Here is a 13,743-nt window from a genome sequence, read left to right as displayed (position 1 = left end):
TGTACTTTATGCAAAAATTCAGCCTGTAATTGCAAAGTACAATTAGTGACGCAAAAAATAAGGGGTCATGGGGGTTTCTAGGTGGAAAAATGCAAGTGCTATGACCTTTTAAACACAAGGAGGAAAAACCGAAAACGTAAAAACGAAAATGGGCCATGTCCTTAAAGGGTTAATACCAAAACTATGTGCAATATAGCCCCCTACAGTCACTGCATCGCTCCCCATGTGCACGGGGCTCACAGGCTTTATCCACACTGAATCGCATAATATACCGCAATGAAAGTTCCTAGTGATCACATTGGCCCTATGATCAGTCAGGATATATCCAATGACAATATTACAAAGCAGCAGAAAACCTCCTGAGCCCGGGCACGGAGTACCAGTAAGCCGGGGACCCCCATGCGTTACACCGGTCACCCGTCACCTCTGTACACCACACACTCTGCTCACCATATAGACGCAATGAACATAACAACTCCCTCCAACGCTATTCCTACAGACCTTCACTAAAGATGGCGGAGACTGTTCACTTCCGGGTCGTAAGACGCTCACTTCCGGGCGTGTGACCTGCCGTCAGTCACATGTGCACTACGATCGGCCGGCTGTGCAGTGTGCTGGTTGTGTGTCCTCTCCCCAGCAGGCTGCTTCTCCTGTGTCATCGGGAGGTGGAGAGACCCGGACGATTCGTCCCCGGTGTGCGCCCCAGCCATGTAAAGGGATCTGCCACTGACTGATGTACTGGAGCTTCTGGCCGGATTCCCTGATTGAAGGTAACGCTTAGCCGACTACTCCACAGCCTAACTACTTATAGAATTATTATTTTTCTAATACATTGAATTAATAACGTTATAACAGGCATATAACTTCATTGAAATACATGTATAGTTTTTATGTACATTTATGTTTCCATTGACTGACAGCAGTAAGGGGCGACAAGGTCCCTCTGCTGCCTCCAATGTTTGTGTTGGGAACTGCAGTCCCCAGTACCTGCTTTGCTCTAGCACAGTGGCTCCCTATGGTATATTCTTATATTTAGTATATATATTCAGTATCGGGGGTGAGGGAAGCTGCCTGTCTGTCCTGGCTCATATATAAGATCTAGAGAAGCTGAAGACTCACACCCCAAAACATAACAGGGACACTTTACAGGGGTACTCCGGCAAATATTATTTCCTTTCAACTGATTCGAGAAGGTTATATAGATGTATAAATTTACTTATTTTTAAAAATCTCCAGTACTTAGTAGCTGCTGTATGCCCTGCAGGAAGTGGTGTATTCTTTCCAGGCTGACACAGTGCTCTCTGCTGCCACTTCTGTTCCTGTCAGGAACTGTCCAGAGCAGGAGAGGATTTCTATGGAGATTTGCTACTGCTCTGGACAGTTCCTGACCTGGACAGAAGTGGCAACAGAGAGCACTGTGTGACTGAAAAGAATACACCACTTCCTGCAGGACATGCAGCAGCTGATAAGTACTGGAAGACTGAACATTTTTAAAAATAAGTAAATTACAAATCTATATAGCTTTCTGACATTGGTTGAAATATAAATATATTTTTGCTGGAGTACACCTTTAAGGCTAAAGTGTATTTATGTATACCCATTATAGTGTCACTTTAGCACCTTTCTGACCCTCACCTATAACTGGGGGATATATTTCATAATTTACAAACAATAGAGCAACAAGTCCTCGGTATAACCCTCCTTCCCTAGCAGTTAGTTAAAACTTGCCTTTTATTAATATTTGCTTAAAAACTGTGCTAATAGTGTGTACTGTGCTTTATAAAGCTGCCCTGGTATTAGATGTGCATCAATGTCCTGAGATAAAGCGCAGCAGCTTCAAAGCTATAGGCTCGATGCAGCCGTGTCCTCTGACCCTGGATTGTATAGACAAGCGGAGGACACACCTGCCTGATGTACCATGTGATGTCTGATGCGTCTGCTCCAGAATGGCCCACTATGCGTCGCTCACTCATAGGCGCGATCAGCGTATTGTTTGTGCGGCCATTGAATGTATTGTTACTAGCCGCACATCATCGGTTTAGAAAGAGATGTGCGGCCAATAAACACTTATTTTACCGGCTGCACAAAAGCCTCAGTCAGCCTTAGGAGCGGTCATTAAAGAGGTGGTCCAGGGAAAATTAACTTGTCCTCTATCTACAGAAGCCTGGGGCCCGATACAGAGATGGGGGGGGGGGGGGGGGGGGGGGGGGGGATACATAGGTGGACACACCGCAATCTCAAACTTGTCCCCTCAATTCTCTCTGGACCACCTCTTTAATGATAATCATGTGAATGTGTCTTTAGATGTGACAGATTTATCAAACAGCTGGCGCAACATTGATATTTCTGGCACATTAAAAGATTATCTACCGGGAGGTTAAAGGAGAAGTCCGGCGAAAATCTTTATAAAAGGATTGTATTGCCCCTCCAAATTTTTACAAATCACAAATATACACTTATTATACACTTATTATGGGAAATGCACAGAAAATGTTTCTTCCCCTGCACTTACTACTCCATTAAAGGGAACCTGTCACCCCCCGTGCCGGGTAGACAGGCTCCCGACCCCCCGTTAGAGCCCCCTATACTCACCTAATCCCAATGGGTCTTGCTTCTGGAGATGGTCGGGTCCCGGAGATCTCAGCCGCTGCAGCCCGACGCGCGCGCGCTCCTCAGATGAGTCCAACGCTCATAGAGAATGACGGAGCGCTGGACTCTCCTGTCATTCTCTATGAGCGTTGGATTCATCCGAGGAGCGCACGCGCCGGGGCGCCGATATCTCCGTGACCCAACCATCTCCAGAAGCGGGATCACGTGAGTATAGGGGGCTCTAACGGGGGGTCAGGAGCCTGTCACCCTGTCACCGGGGGTGACAGGTCCTCTTTAAGGCTGGAGAGGATGATGGCAGGGGGATGCTCAGTGTCCCTCAGTGTCCCCCTGCCATCATCACCCTCTCCAGCAGCCGCAGCCCGCACAGCTCTGGGAGTCGGGTCGTGACATCACCATTTTATCCAGGAAGTGAAGCCTTGATGCAGTAGTAAGTGCAGGGAAAAAAGCACTTTATAAGTATTTCCCGTAATAAGTGTATATTGGGGATTTGTATAACTTTTAGGGGCCAATGCAATACTTTAAAATTTTTTTTTTTTTTCCAAACTCCTCTTTTAATCTTAGGTCAAGTTGCTGGTCACCTCACTGTAATTAACCCTCCTGGCATCACAGAGTGCAGAGACAGCCGAACAGGGACACTGTTTACATTAACATATTCGAAGGGAGGAGGGGGGAGACGCTTGTGTACAGTTTTCTCGGCCTTTAATAGAAAGCAGCAGCTCATAACTTGGGGAAGGAGACTGGATAGATAAGTATAAAAATGAATTGTTAGTCTCCAGGAGGGGGGATGAATCAACATATATTTTAGCTGACTGGATAACCCCTTTTATGGTGTGTTAATGGAAATAATGTAAGCTGGATAGTACGATTATCATTCTACTGATTGATGCACTGTGCCTACAAATCACTCACTCACTCATCACTCGTTTTATCTACCTTTTCAGGTGATCCACAACAGTTACTGTCCCAGGTCTATGTGGGACTGTGTGGTAGAGGAAGAAGAGTTCAGCCAGGATGCTTCCCCAGGGTAGACTGCTGCTGGCCCGTGTATCTGGCTATTGGAAGCCTTTCTTTAGAGGCCGATATTTGTTAGTCACTAACACAGTGAGCTGTGGAGCACTGCTCGGCATTGGTGATACTATCCAGCAGACTCGCGAGATGCGAAGAAATCCGGATAAACAGCGAGATTGGATGCGGACAGGTAAGTGATCCATAAGATGCAGATCTGTTGCAACTGCAGAAGAGATAGGAAATAACAGACGTATACAACTACTGACTTCTCTGTATCTAAAGCAGCTCCAGGTAGTTTTCCATCCCGCACTGTGAATTATGGAAAGGATGGGGAGAGCTTTGGGTACATTTTATACAATGGTTAAGAGGGATGTCTAGTTGTTTAATGTATCTTCACTGAAGCAGTGGGCCCTGAACTTTTTACTTTGCCAACATTTTGCTTTGATCCAGATTAGCGAGCGAGAGAGAGAGCCAGGGCCAGCCAGAGCGAGCGAGAGAGAGAGCCAGGGCCAGCCAGAGCGAAGCAGGACAAGCCACACGTAAGACCATTAGTTGTTATTCTCAGTCTAGGTATTTAGTCTTAGTGCCATAGTGATCTGCTTCTAGTCATTTTCTATTACATGCTGAGGCATTACTGATCATGCCTATCCCACATCGGCCAGTTTCACACTGTGTTTTTGTGTCCATTTAAAGAGAAACTGTCAGCAGGTTAGAAGCATCTAACCCGCTTATATTTTCCTACAGCGTTATAGCATAGGAATGCGTGTAGCTTTCCTTACCTTCATCCTCTGCACCTTTTCTGTGATAATAAACAGGTTATCCGGGTAACAAAGACAACATTCTAAACAATCCCTCTTCCCAATGGCACTATGTCTAAAATGCATGTGTAACCTGGATGTCTAAAATCATCTTCTCTGTGTCCTCTCATACAACGCGCTGCTCCCTTCGACCCCCCCCCCCCCCCCCTTTGTGGACACAGGACATGAGCTCTCCTCTCTGGGGGCCGGCTTAGCTATCTATTGACCTCGTAACCCGATCCCCCAGGATACATTATCTGCATCATCTCCATGCACCTGTGCTGCTTTCATAGACTTACATGTGTCCCTGAGCCTAGGTTTCTGTAATATGAAACGTTATAGCTCTATCTCTGCTTGCTGTCAGTAAATGCAGGCATATGTACCTGTCTTTGTGTCACAGCTCTGTATATTGTAAGTGGTATAGATGTTCTTAGAGTCTGGATGGAACTAGAATGTTTTCATTCACACTCAGCAAGCAGAAATTTAAACCAACACTACACCTGCCACCCACCAGTAAACAAGTTCTCTTACAATCAGTATTCATATGCACTGATGTCATTGAATCTTTTTTTTTTTTTTTTTTTTCCCCCTTCAGGTCGGATGTTTGCTATAGGTTGTTCAATGGGCCCCATGATGCATTTCTGGTATTCATGGCTGGATCGGGCTTTTCCAGGGCGGGGAATAAAAACTGTTTTGCGGAAAGTTCTAATTGACCAACTAGTGGCCTCCCCCTTTCTTGGGGTCTGGTACTTCTTGGGTAAGATTTCATTTTCTTGAACCATTATGTGGAAAATGTCACAGACACATTCTGACAGACTACGGAGCTTCTCTGCATCCTGGTAGTCCCTAGAGCTAACTCTATATGATTTTAATGTGAAGGGCCTCGCAGTGCTGGATACCTGCATTTATGGGTCCTTCTCAGCTGGGCATGGAGTGGCTGATGTGAGTGAGCCCTCTTCATGCTTCTAGTGCATGGTATATGTCTGACATACTCATAGTGATTACAGATCAGAACTTCAGAGATTAAAGACAATGTCATCAGAAAATTACACATTTAATGCTGTGTTCACACATGTGCAGATTTCTTATTTTTTGTTTACATAATTAGAGCCTGATTGATTCTGGTTTTAGTGCAGGTGTTTTTTTTTTGTCATAAATACTGTTGAGTGGATCTATCGCATCTGTCATCTGCATTTGATTCTTTGCAGCCGCAGGGAATCAAGAGCAGATGGAAGTCCTGGAAAACATACCATATGGGAATAAACGTAGTATAAATAGGAGAAAACCAATGTGGTTACCTACAGCTGTTAAGGGTGCAATAAATGATAAAAAAACAAGCATTCAGACTTCTAAAACAAGAAGGTAGTGAGGAAGCATTGGGCAATTATAGGCAGAAGAATAAATTATGTAAAAAACAAATAGAAGAAGCAAAAAATGCAACAGAAAGAAGGATGGTCACAGAAAGTAAAAAGAATCCCAAAATGTTCTTCACCTATATAAATAAGAAACTTTAACCCCTTAACGACATCGGGCGTAAATTTACGCCCTGATGCCGGTAAGGAAGTTCAGAGCGGGGCCGCGCGGCGACCCCGCTCTGAACCGCGCCGGTCCCGGGTGCCGCGAGTAGCCCGGGACCGTAGGTATTAGCGGGCACGGTCCGATCGCCGTGCCCGCTAATACAGTAATCAGATGCAGCTGTCAAACATGACAGCTGCATCCGATTACCGGATTCAGCCGTTCCCTGGGGTCTAGTGGAGGAGATCGCTCCTCCGGGATGTTGTCCCGGAGGAGCGATCTCCGTAACTGAAGCCGGCCGGGGACGCGTCCAAGATGGCGCCGTCCTCGGCTCAGCACTCGTTTGTTTCCGGCAGCAGCAGCCGAAAGCAAACGAGTGCCTATCTCATGGATCTCTGCAGCATATCTATGCTTCAGAGATCTCAATGAGAGATCAAAGCACTTATACTAGAAGTCCCCCAGGGGGGCTTCTAGTATAAGTGTTAAAGTAAAAAAAAAAGTGTTGTTAATAGTAAAAATCCCCCTCCCCTAATAAAAGTCTGAATCACCCCCCTTTTCCCAGGTTATAAATAAAAGTAAATAAATAAATACATAAACAAACATGTTTGCTATCGCCGCGTGCGTAATCGCCCGAACTATTAATTAATCACATTCCTGATCTCACACGGTAAACGGCGTCAGCGCAAAAAAATCCCAAAGTGCAAAATTGCGCATTTTTGGTCGCATCAAATCCAGAAAAATTGTAATAAAAAGCGATCAAAAAGTCGTATATGCGCAATCAAGGTACCGATAGAAAGTAAACATCATGGCGCAAAAAATGACACCTCACACAGCCCCATAGACCAAAGGATAAAAGCGCTATAAGCCTGGGAATGGAGCGATTTTAAGTGACGTATATTTGTTGACAATGGTTTAAATTTTTTACAGGCCATCCGATACAATAAAAGTTATACATGTTACATATCGTTTTAATCGTAACGACTTGAGGAACATATATAACAAGTCAGTTTTACCCCAGGGCGAATGGCGTAAAAACATATTTCCCCCAAATAAACAAAATGCGTTTTTTTTTTCAATTTCCCCACACTTTGAATTTTTTTCTGGTTTCGCAGTGTACTTTATGCAAAAATTCAGCCTGTCATTGCAAAGTACAATTAGTGATGCAAAAAATAAGGGCTCATGTGGGTCGCTAGGTGGAAAAATGCAAGTGCTATGGCCTTTTAAGCACAAGGAGGAAAAACCGAAAACGCAAAAATCGAAATTGGCTCTGTCCTTAAAGGGTTAAAACTGAAAGTGTTGGTCCCCTCAAAAAAATAATCCAGGTGTAATGGTGGAGGGGGGGGGATGAGGAAAAGGCCAATCTACTAATTGCATTATTCTGTACTGTATTCACAGAGGAGAATCCTCTATAACAGATGACTAGGAATAATGTAAATCCTCCCATAAATCTGTGAGGTGACACCTTAAAAACATTAAAATCCATAAATCACAGGGCCCAGAAGGTATCCATCTTACAGTTTTGCAGGAATTAAGTACTGTTTTAGACAGACCCTTATTCCTAATATTTAAAGATTCTATGATGACTGATTGTTCCACATGACTGGCGCATAGCTAATGCTATTCAGGAAGAGGTCAAAGAATGATGGCTGTAAGTCTAACATCTATAGTACTTAACGTATTCGAGGGTATTTGTAAGAGATGCTATATTGGAGTATCTTAATGATAATAATCTTAGCAGCACCAGCATGGGTTTATGAGGAATCGGTCCTGTCAAACTAATCTGTTCAGGTTCTATGAAGAGGTCAGTTATAGACTGGACCTGGGGGAGGCTGTGGATGTTGTGTATCTGGAATTTTCAAAGGCATTTAATACTGTGCCGCATGAAAGGTTGGCCTATGAAAAAGGATGCTTGGACTAGGAGAAAATTATATGTAAATGGGTAAGTAACTGGTTGAGTGATAGAAAACAGACGGTGGTCATTGATAAAACATACTCTGATTGGGTTACAGTTACTAGTGGGCTACCACAGGGGTCAGTGTTGGGTCCACTTCTTTTTAGTATGTTAATTAATGACCTTGTAGAGGGGCTACAGAGTAGAATCTCCATTTTTGCTGATTATACTAAACTGGGTAAAATCATCAGCACAGAGGAGGATAATATATTACAGAGTGATATAGAGAAGCTGGAGGCTTGGGCAGGGAAATGGCAAATGAAGTTTATTGTGGATAAATGTAAGGGTATTCATTTGGGCTGCAGAAATAAGTACAGTTTTGTGCTTAATAATAAAACACTGGGTAAAGCCTTTGATACAGTTCCCCATAAAGAGCTGATAGAGAAGGTAGATAAAATTGGGCTTAATCCCTGCATAGTTCAGAGGATTTGTGGTTGCAGAAGGATAGATATCAGAGGGTTGTTGTTAATTGTGTATATTCCGAGCAGAGACTGATTACAAGTGGTGTGCCACAGGGGTCTAGGTAAGGATAGTGACATAGGAGAAGGTTTGGAAGGTAAATTTTGTATGTTTGCTGACAACACAAAAGTGTGCAATAGGGTGGATATTCCTGGAGGTGTCAGTAATATGCAAAGTGATTTGGCTTTACTAGATAAGTGGTCCAAACAATGGAAACTGCAGTTCAATGTTTCCAAATGTAAAATAATGCACTTGGGGAGGAGGAATCCTCTATCAAAGTATCATATCGCCAGTTCTGTGTTAGCAAAGACTTCAGAGGAGAATGATATAGGGTTAGTGATTTCTGACAGCCTTAAAACGAGTCACCAGTGCAACCTGGTGGTAGGGAAAGCAAATCATATGCTCGACTGTATAGCTAGAGGTATAACCACTAGGAAGATGGAGATTGTGATCCTGCTGTATAGAGCTCTGGTGAGGCCACATCTAGAATACTGTATCCAGTTCTGATGACCTCAACTAAAGCATATTGATAAAATAGAACGGGTCGGAAGACGGGCTACAAAAATGTTCGAGGGTGTCAGGCATAAAACATATCAGGAAAGAATTAAGAATTTGAATCTGTATAGTCTGGAGGAAAGAAGGGAAACGGGGGGACATGATTGAAACCTTTAAATATGTTAAAGGAATAAATAAGGTTCAAGAGGGGAGTGTTTGTAGAAAAAAACTGAACTCAAGAACAAGAGGACAAAGTAAGAGGTTATCTAAGGGAAAGATCAGAAGCAATGTGAGAAAATATTACTTTACTGAAAGAGTAGTAAATGCTTGGAACAAACTTCCAGCACATTTGGTTGGTAAATCTATAATAACAGAATTTAAACATGCCTGGGATAAACCGATATCTATCCTAAGAAAATAAGAAAATACTTATTCTGCCTACAATCTTCTATGTTTCTAGGTCTAGAGGAAAGAAGGTTTCACTATCAGCACAGATCGGGATTCTTTACTGTAAGAGCAGTGAGGCTATGGAACTCTGTCACATGGTGTTGTCATGTCTAATTCATTAAATAAGTTCAAGGGAGGCCTGGATGCTTTTCTTGAAAAATATAATATAACAAGTTATGTGCATTAGACTACATGTAATAGGATGCTGATCCACTGATTATTCTGATTGCCATTGGAGTCAGGAAGGAATTTTCTCCCTGTGATGGGGCAATTTTCATCTGCCTCCGTAGGGGTTTTTGCCTTCCCCTGGATCAACACAGTAGAGTTTCTCTAGGTTGAACCTGATGGACTCTTGTCTTCTTCTAACCATGTTACTATGCATACAGCCTGTATCCATGTTTTCCTAGCAGGGTGACATCCATCTTCTGTCTGGAGTCAAATGCCGAGCGTTTGGGTTCTGAGAACGTTGTCGAACCTGAACAGTTCGGGAAGCTTGCCCAACACTAGTCATGATGTACATGTCCGAACGGCATCGCACTTGTAAGAAAGGGGAAGGGGTTTAGTATTTCACTGCAGGCTGACCTGGCCCATTGTATGTTCATGTCTAAAATTAGGTCAGGTGCTAAGTCTTGTTCAGTTTTCTGCTTAGATCTGCTGTATATAGTGGATAATTTACACCTCCTCCTCTGTTGTCTTTTTTACAGGTATGGGCCTGATGGAAGGACAGACTCTGGATGAAAGTTGGGCTGAATTTAAAGACAAGTTCTGGGAGTTCTATAAGGTGAGGGGGTGTCCTGTAATCAGTGCGCGGCTGTGATGAATCCATCATATCATTGTGTTACATTAGTAATGAACTTTTTTGTTTCCTTCTTTTTAGGCTGACTGGACAGTGTGGCCGGCTGCACAGATGGTCAACTTTTACTTCTTATCTCCTAAATATCGTGTTATTTATATAAATGTGATCACAGTGGGATGGGACACCTACCTCTCCTACCTCAAACACAGGGTGAGGCTTAAAGTAACATTTATTGGAAAATAGAGAGAGAGAGAGAGTGCATTTACACTAATAATGTTGTACATGATCAGGGGGATTGTGAGTACTGTATAGCAGAAAGGTAAGGTTGGGTGAGATACTGGTTGGGGGTTGGATATCAAAGAGTCGCATATTTTCTTAAATTTAGCGGGACAGCCCTGGGAGATAGAGATATAGATATATATGGGCAAAATGGCGCTTACCACATCCAACCACCGACATAATATAGGGGTCTTGAGGTGTTTTCAATTTAGAAGGATCGTTTTTTTAGTATAGTATAGAAGGAAGCACATTAGGGTTCTCAATGCAGCAGATGGTACTAGATCATTCACTATCAAAAGTAGATAAACCTTGGGGTCTAATAGTAGCCCCAAGCCCCCTGTTTGTTTGATGAATCAAGGACCTTTGTGACAAAATTTAACAACAAGCCAGTCTCTAGCTAAAACAAGAGTAGCATGTGCGGCCTCTAGCATTTCCTCTGCATCCCCAGGAGCCAAAGATGTGATTGTAGTATGGCCAGATTCACACGTCCTTGATATTCGGTCCGTAAACTGGCTGTATATCACAGACCGAACCCTTCACCTTCGCAAAGTCACGACTAACTGACCAATCACAATCTGTCTTTATTGCCACTCTTTGCATCGGTTTTCTGTGGATAGATTGTGACTTTGGCTGTGATCATCTCTGCACCTTCCCCGCAGACAGTGTTTTTTGGTTAGCAACCATGTGATCGGTCAGCCACTACCGTCTGACCAATCACAGGATGCCTGCCTAAGTTCTGGTGGATGAAACTTAATGTCTTTCAGGACTGTAGACACATAAGTATTTTTGTCTGGTAAGTTATATTACACTCCCCTTTTAATTAATGACTTAATTCTTTAGAATGAGCGGTTTGCATTACCTTATTGTTAGGTTTGTTTTTGTTTGTTTTTTGTTTTTTTACTGCACTTGTAAATTATAATAGAAATTTTACTTTTACCAAAAACATTAATTTTTAAGGGTAATAATGATAGAACTGATAGTTTTTGAACACTGTTGTATGGGTTTAGCCTTTGTATAGGACTGTATTATGTGCTGATACTATATAAATGACTATATTAGTTACTTTCCTTTTGCTTGGTTTGCAGGGTGAAAAGCATACATTACACATGGATGCAGATACTAAAAATGTCCATGCGTCTGAGCAGCTCTCCAGTACTTCCTCCCATTTGCCAAAGGCCATAGATGACAAAGTTTAAGTAAAAAAGTCGGTTTTCACATACATGTGTTATGTATCTACAATGTAACTGCTGTGCCATTATCTAATGCCGTACTGCCAAAGCTTTATTATGCTACTGATTGATATGCAAGATGAACATATCTGATTCTGAACAGCAGCAGTGTCGTATAGCTGCAGGATCTGCCAATCTTTTATAGTATTTTTGTTTTGAAATGATATTTTAGTTTTTATATATTTTTTGCAAATGCTGTATATAATTAAATGTCATTTATGTACATTGAAGAAGAAAATAGTTGACAAATGAACATTATATTGACCAATATATATATTTAATTTACTTTAGATATAAAGCCTTTACCTTCTCTTATGTTGTATTATATTAGTAATATATATTTCACTTCAGTGTGTTAAAATAACAAAATGGGAGATACTCACCTGTTCTATCCCAGCCACACCAGTGCTGATGGTGTTTGCAGCCAATCCTTTTAACCCTGTACATACTGACATTCTCTCTACATGTGCAAATATCATATTCTTCTCTGCAATCTGCTTTGTATCTGCTGTCCTCTTTTCCCTATGTGCTTTGCCCTCCAGGTTTTCTCTCCTCTTGTCCACAACCTGAGCTGAAGTTTAACCCCTTAAGGACAGAGCCTGAAATGGCCTTAAGGACAGAGACAATTGTCACTTTTGTGTTTTCGTTTTTTCCTCATCTCCTTCTAAGACCCATAACACTTTCATTTTTCCACCTACCGGGCCATGGGAGGGCTTGTTTTTTTCAGGAGCAGGTGTACTTTGTAATGGCATCTTTCAATCTGCCATTAAATGAATGACGGAACCCCCAAAATATCATTTATGGGGTGAACTTGGGTCAAAAAATGCGATTCAGCAAATTTTTTTTGGGGGGGCATCCACGTTTACGTAATTCAGTTTGCGGTAAAACTGGCATTTTTTCTTTATTCTATAGGTCGGTCTGAACGCTGTGATATGCACGTTTACTAGGTTTTCTTACGCTTTACTATTTTTATTAGCAGTAAACTTTTTTTTTTTTTTTTTTTGCAAATAGGCATATTTAAAATGGTCCTATTGTGACTCCTTTAGCGCATTATTTTTTCACCTACGGGGTTGTATGGGGTGTCATTTTTTGCGTCATGATCTCTAGTTTTTATTAACATTTTTTCTAGATCAAATGTTCTGATCTCTTTTTATTAAGTTTTTTTATACATAAAATGTCATTTAAAAAAAAGCTATCTCTGCGTATTTTTACCGCTTTTTTTTCACGCCGTTCACCGTGCGGGAAAAGTAATGTTTTATTTTAACAGATCGGACGATTACGCACGCTACGGTGTATAATATGTTAATTAACTTTATTACTTTTTGTGTTTTATGTATGCAATGGGAAGGGGGGGGGGTGATTTACACTTATTGGGGGAGGGGCTTTGGGGCACTTAGGGAACTATCACTTACATATATTAGATCAGTAACACTGATCCCTGCTATGCCATAGCATTGCAGGGATCAGTGATATCCGTGATCCTCTGATTTGGCCTGCCTGAAGACTGCACGGAGGTAAGGAGAAGACCACCGGCAGTCAGGAAAAGCGATCAAGACCCCTGAAGACACGCTGCGGGGGACCCGATCGTTAAGTGACCGGAGATGCTCCGGTCACTTATACTTAAACGCTGCGGCGTTTAAGGGGTTAATGGAGGGCGATTGCGGCGGCCCGCCATTGAGGGTATGGGGCGGGCTCAGCTCATGAGCCTGCTCCATAGCCCGGGACTGCGCCAGGGCGTACATTTACGTCCTCCTGCGTTAAGTCCCAGGCAGTGAGGGCGTAAATGTACGCCCGTTGTCGTTAAGGGTCTAGATTGGCACTTGCCCATTGAGTCTATACATGGCCTATATATCTTCATTGACAGGTTGCTTAGCCAATTACTGGTCGAGACAGGGACAGAAGGTTGCAGGACAATGGGGGAGAAAAGGTAAGTATAAATTTTTGTATTTTTACATTGTCATCAGCTGTTGCCCGGCACCACTACATGTAGCCATGCGCTGCTGGTAGATTGTGATTTTTAAACATGTTTAAAAGACATCAGTAAGCCAAGCGGCTCTTTAAGTGATCGTTGTGTTTATTACACAGAACAATAGTCTGCCGAATTGGCCTGATAGGGCAGATTATTGCTCTGTGTAATATGGCTCTAGCCTTACTCTG

General features: G+C 42.5%; 1 protein-coding gene across 1 annotated transcript; it reads left to right on the top strand.

Moving 5' to 3' along the window:
- The first annotated feature begins 589 nt into the window (after window positions 1-589).
- MPV17L2 (MPV17 mitochondrial inner membrane protein like 2) lies at window positions 590-12,909 on the top strand. Its single transcript, XM_069977952.1, has 6 exons — window positions 590-770; window positions 3,552-3,808; window positions 5,011-5,172; window positions 9,987-10,063; window positions 10,160-10,288; window positions 11,443-12,909. Exons 2-6 carry the CDS (start codon window positions 3,622-3,624, stop codon window positions 11,551-11,553), a joined length of 666 nt encoding a protein of 221 aa, XP_069834053.1. The 5' UTR covers window positions 590-770; window positions 3,552-3,621; the 3' UTR covers window positions 11,554-12,909.
- The last annotated feature ends 834 nt before the right edge of the window (window positions 12,910-13,743 follow it).

The sequence above is a fragment of the Dendropsophus ebraccatus genome, chromosome 7, assembly GCF_027789765.1.
Source record: "Dendropsophus ebraccatus isolate aDenEbr1 chromosome 7, aDenEbr1.pat, whole genome shotgun sequence".
Lineage (NCBI taxonomy): Eukaryota > Metazoa > Chordata > Amphibia > Anura > Hylidae > Dendropsophus > Dendropsophus ebraccatus.
Note: the sequence above shows the minus strand (reverse complement) of the source record. Positions and strands in the feature narration are given on the sequence as shown.